This window comes from Lytechinus variegatus, chromosome 1, assembly GCF_018143015.1.
Source record: "Lytechinus variegatus isolate NC3 chromosome 1, Lvar_3.0, whole genome shotgun sequence".
In the NCBI taxonomy this organism is placed as follows: domain Eukaryota; kingdom Metazoa; phylum Echinodermata; class Echinoidea; order Temnopleuroida; family Toxopneustidae; genus Lytechinus; species Lytechinus variegatus.
This window is the reverse complement of record NC_054740.1, coordinates 52,337,777-52,343,776: the sequence shown is the minus strand read 5'-3', so window position 1 is coordinate 52,343,776 and position 6,000 is coordinate 52,337,777. Positions and strand designations below refer to the sequence as shown.

The window sequence follows — 6,000 nt, the reverse complement described above, 5'->3', positions numbered from 1 at the left end:
TATTTATATCTCACTAAATAGAGTAAAATTCACAAAGCAAAATGCTGAAAATTTGATCAAAATTGGATAACAAATCAGAAAGTTATTCAATTTTAAAGATTTGCATTATTCCGGTGAAACAGTTCTAGGCATGTCTTTATGATGATGTCATATCCCACTTGTTTATATGAAATTAGGTTTATTCAAAACTTTTCTACCAAGAACTTAAACAATGGGATTGACAACTGATTAAATGCATAAGTTATTTATTTCCGCAACTTATTTCATCATAAATGGAGACGCACCATTTATACATGTATGAAAAAATGAAACATTCATGATTTCATGTAATAACATAAGAAAAAGGAAAGTGGGGATGTGACATCATCAGCCCACCTAATGAATATTCATGACCATGTGCATACAACTGTTTTCACAAAATATTGATAAACTTTAAAATTCAATAACTTCACTATTTGTTATCCGATATTGATGAAACTTTAGCTATAAATATTTTCAGCCCAGACCATCCCTTTAAAGCTTATCCAATGTAGCAGAATTAAGGCAGTATTTTATGAAAAGTAGCCCCCAAAAGTAAAAAAAATATATATTTATTTTTTTGCCTGGTGTGCCCTCACAAGATCAAAAGATGTATTTTATATTCATCCAGTGTGTTTATGTTGGTTCCTTTTTTTTTTATAGATTAATTGAATTATTAGAACGAATGGTAAATGGGGAGATGTCTTCATAATTTGCCTTAAATTGCCAATTTCAGATTTAAGGTCTTTGTGACATTTTTTTTAACAATTAAGACTTTCTCATTCCTTGTCTAATTTCCATTGAGCTTACATCATACTTCTTTCAAAAATAGCATTTTCAAACCAAGGTTAGATCCCCCTTTATTTTATTTATTTTTACTATTAAACCAATCGCTGACATAATAGCATTATTACAATAAATTTAATTAGAAGAGGACCCCTTTTCAATAAACACAGTTGGAACCAGAAGCTGGACTTGTAAGAAACATGTGTTCTTGGTTGGTAGCTTATAACAGATTGCAACTTGCCATTGATACCATGCTTTGTGAAACCAGGCCCTCTAGTAGGGATGCGAACCTTATAAACAGCATTGCATTCATTCAACTGACAACATACATTGTTGTAAATCAATTTCAGTAGAGCCATAAGACATGATCCTTTCAAGATGATATGCAACTAATTAAAAATAATAATATGCAACATTTATATTGCGCTTATTACATTGTTTCTACAAGTGCTGGATACTATTTACCATGGCTTTAGCATGGCTACTCTGATCAAATGCTTAAGCATTCAAGGCATTTCTTCCATTTCCTAAACCTGGGTGGAGGGTGGCAAATAAAGACCAACGTCTTGTCAAACAACGCGATTGCTGCAGTGGGATTTGAACCCCACACCTTGTGGTTCAGAGTCCGGAGAGTAATCCACTGAGCCACAACACCTCTACCTCTCCTAATAGTGCGTGCGATACATCACCTTATCATGATTTTAAAATGGGTCATAATCCAATACCCATATATACAAGGCATGCATTGCTGAAAATGATTACGTACATGTACCTAATGAAAGATAACAGTTTATATAGATAGATAGATCTAAGTGAAGGTTTAAAATTCTACAATATAATTAATGTATTACACATTGAGTGATTTCCATTAGTGTGGAGCAATCTTTTAAATTAGCACAGCACTAAACTTTAAATGAGGCTGGTCCTGGGATGAATCTTGCTAGGTGTTGAGCTACCAATAATGTGATTATGGATCATACATGACAATTCAGACTAGATATAGACCTTAGGCATGTGATGTTAAAATCTCACAGCGCCCTCCCTCAGAGGATACTGGCAAATGCATTATCAGAGTTGTCAGAGATGTTCCAGCTACAGATCACCAACGCATACAAGTAAATGGCTTCAGCCTCTAAGATGGCGGTGCAATGTCAATACATAAGGCATAATGGAGCAGGGGAAGGTAAACTGAATTCATGCTTCGAACACCAACACCAGAAAAACATTCAACCTGAAAACATAATGAAAGGAACACCATCCACTGCAATCAGGTAGAAGCCCAAAGATCCATGAATTAAATTATTTTCACTTTTCAGCCACTTTTTCTTCCATGAATTCAGCAATGTCCAAGGGGTGCATTTTCACGATGCAGCTTGTCGTTGATTTTCACTGATGAATATGACATCAGCCAATCGGATGTCAAGGTTTCAGTAGCTTGAAACAATTTTAATTAAAAATCACTGACAAACCGCTCTGTGGAATGATCCCAGGGAGGCACACTGATCTTTCACGGAGACACAAGAAAATTTGCAAACAGCTCATATCATCTGGGCCCCCTCTTACAAAGAGTCACGATTGATCCAATCAATCATAACTATGGAAGGCCAGCAAGGTCAACATCTAAAATGCATGTTTATTAAAAAAAAATTCTAGATATGATGTACATTAATACATTTTGTTTTCTTGACAATTTGGTGTGTTCGCCTTTGTATACAAAGGAAATTTTGCAAATTTCCTGTAGAAAAAAATTATGACACAGATGGATTTCCATAGAGTTAGATTGATTGGATCAATCGAAAACTCTTTGTAAGACGGCCCCTGATTATACTTCACTTTCAACTTAGGAGACAAAATGCAATGCTTATATGGAAGGTGTTCGATACAAATAAAAAATAAAATCATTTTTTGTACATCAATATACATGTTTTTACTAAACTGAACAAAACTGTAGTCAGACTGCTCATAAAGCATTTAACATTATTTCACTTTTATGTAGTGCAACCACAGCAGCAAAGTTTCTTGGTGCTTTAGATTCTTAGCTGTCATCAAATGCTGGCTTGCCCGCACACCCTGTTGGGAACCTGTTTAACACCTTGGTGTTAGGTTTTATTTTCAATACCAGAAAAATAGAATACGAACACGGGATAGCATGAAGAACGACATGGTGCCCTCGACATGGAAACATCTTGGTGTAGCAGTAACAATGCTCACCTTTCCCACCGTAGCCTAGCATCCTTTGGCAAGGCATCATACCACACTTTGCCACTCTCCACCCAGGTGTTAAATGGGTGCCCGATGTGAATGTGAAAGCATAAGTAGCATGCATCGCAATTGTTGGAATACTCCCCAGGGAGTGGAGAAAGGCAATACATTCTATACAAGCGAGGATCTGATGACCAGCATACAAACATGTAAACCACTAAGAGATGCAACAGTTGTTGTGATGTACATATTTTGCATGCTATATCAAAAGTGCAATATAGTTATTATTATCTTCACTTATTACAGAATGCAATGTTTCTTTCTTTATTTTGTTAACCGTGAGAACTTGAAGGCAGTGCTCAGCAGCCTCATCGGATTTATGCAGCACTTTTATCATCACTTGCTTTATGAAAGGGGGAGGGAGCAAGAACGGGAGAGAGAAAAATGGAAAGAGACTGACTCTATCTTTCTAATGAATATAACTCTAAATCAGTTATAGTCACAATGTCCAATAAATAATGACGCCCATTACAACTTTACAACAAAACAACCAAACCTGTTATGAAACTCTAAACCGTCCCCAAATCCACGGAACAAGCACATACGCTTCACCCACTTCAGCAACAATCACATCTGGGGCCTGTAACACAAAGCTTAGCAACCATTGTAAAACATTTTTTTTAACAACTGATTACATTGACTACCACGCATAATCAATCATGCATAATCAAGCACAAGATTAATCACTAACCTTTGTGTTACTGAACCCCAGTGAAGAGAACAGGCTCAAAGCATCATCGAAACAGATTTTGATTACACTTGAACATATTACAAATGAGAGGGAGGGAGAGAGAGAGGGTTAGGACACACATGCAAGCTCCAAGGTCAATTCACATAGTTTAAGATGGATCTCTCCCAACATGAAGGCCTGTGGGGAAAAAATGCCTTCAATGCTCCATGAATCTGACAGCTCTCTTGAAGCGTCGCGTCTCTCTCGTCGCCTCCTCTTGATACTGGCAAACAGCGCCATCTCAGTCCATCTTGAGGTTGATGTATATGTAACGGATGAAGCGCAGCGAGGCGAAGAACGACACGGTGCCGAGCATCAGGAAGAAGATGTAACAGAAGAGAAGCGTGTAGCCGAAGAACTCGATGGTCTGCAGCCCTCCGGACATGCTGGAGCGCTTGTTGTAGTAGAAGATAGCATAGAAGAAGACAAAACCACCAGTAGACCTGTGATACCATGATGATAAAAGAAAGGATGATGACTAGATTCAAGTGTTTTGGACTTGTCACTGACAAATCTGTAACAACCCTTTCAAATTGCACCAAATCAACACAAAGTTGTAGCCATAAACAAAGCAAAAAGAAAACTTTCAGAACCTCCAGACAAAGGCCAAAATATAGTGCCATCTATCTTGATATCATTTATGCTCATGCAGGGCCTAGCCTGTGGAATTCTCTCCCCGAGTTTGAAAACCCAGACTTCAGTGACCACCTTCAAGGGCAAGATACTGATATTGATTTATTATTAAGACATCTATTCTATATAAATAGTATTTGTTGTTCTGCTCTGAAGCACCTTCAAATCTAATCAAGATGGAACGTGCGCTATACAAATCTCATGTATTATCATTATTACGAGGCACACTATTATTATGACTCTTGTTTTAGCTTATGAGGATTCCAGCGCTCACTGCATGGGTCACTCATTTATCTCATCTGGGTTGAGTGCAGCACAATATTTATAAATGAATAAATGAATGAATAAATGAATGAGTGAATGAATCATGAAATACATAAACAAATAAATGAAATCTCACCCTGCGCTGAAGATGGACCTCCACCACCATCTATAGTCTTCGTTGGACAGCTGGAAGTAGGTGAGGGCGACAGAGATGCACGCCGTCACACTCAGGAGGATAGCATACACTACAAAAAGAATGCCATATAGGGTGTACTGCTCCCGACCCCACAGAGTTGCAAAGATGTAGTAAAGCTCTACCGATATGGCACTGAGGAAAAGAAATTATAAACAAAATAAATATTGACAATAAAGAAATATTGTATGCAACACATGATATGATTTATACATATTCTGAGATAAAGTAAGTATAAATTAATTTATCAAGCACCAATATTATAGGAAAATAATAGCATGAATTGTGCACACATTTTTATTTGAAAATATATCACTCGTAGCCTAATATTATAGCAAATGATATGGTTATTTTTAAAAAGGACAAGTCAACCCCAGAAGATTGTTGATTTGAATCAACAAGAGAAAAATCAAACAAGCATAACGCTGAAAATTTTATCAAAATCGGATGTGAAATAAGAAATTTATGACATTTCTAAGATTTGCTTATTTTTCACAAAATAGTTACATGCCCTTTAGAGGACAAGTCCACCCCAACAAAAAGCTTACTTGAATAGAAAGAGAAAAATCAAACAAGCATTACACTGAAAATTTCATCAAAATCAGATGTAAAATAAGAAAGTTATAACATTTTAAAATTTCGCTTACTTTTTCAAAACAGTTATATCCACAGCCTGTTCGGCATGCAAATAAGGGGACTGATGTCATCATCCACTCGCTATTTCTTTTTTATTTTATTACATGAAATATTTTGATTTTCTCGTCATTGTCATGTGAAACAAAGTTTCATTCCTCCATGAACACATGTAATTCCATTATGTTAACATTTTGTGGTTCAAGCAAGGGGGTCTGAATTGTTGAATTTGTAAAAATTGAAATATTGTATTATTCAAACAATAAAAAATAAAAGAAATTGTGAGTAACATCATCGACTCTCTCATTTGCATATCACTGAGTTGAGCACAGAACTGTTTTGTGAAAAATAAACAAAACTTTAAAATGTCATAACTTTCTTATTTTACATCAAATTTTGATGAAGTTTTCAGCGTTATTCATGCTTGATTTTTTTCTCTATTTATTCAAATAAACTTTTTTGTGGGGTGGACTTGACCTGT

The 6,000-nt window shown here is 36.0% G+C and overlaps 1 protein-coding gene across 1 annotated transcript in view; it reads right to left on the bottom strand.

The window, feature by feature from the left end:
• Positions 1-2,738: 2,738 nt before the first annotated feature.
• LOC121416310 (transmembrane 9 superfamily member 1-like) overlaps positions 2,739-6,000 on the bottom strand; it is a 29,760-nt gene continuing 26,498 nt past the window's right edge. Inside the window, exons 13-14 of the mRNA XM_041609863.1 lie at positions 4,830-5,021; positions 2,739-4,239 (exon numbers count right to left, since the gene is read on the bottom strand). Of these exons, the coding sequence (XP_041465797.1) occupies positions 4,038-4,239; positions 4,830-5,021 (394 nt within the window). The 3' untranslated portion in view covers positions 2,739-4,037. The remainder of the gene's footprint in view (positions 4,240-4,829; positions 5,022-6,000) is intronic.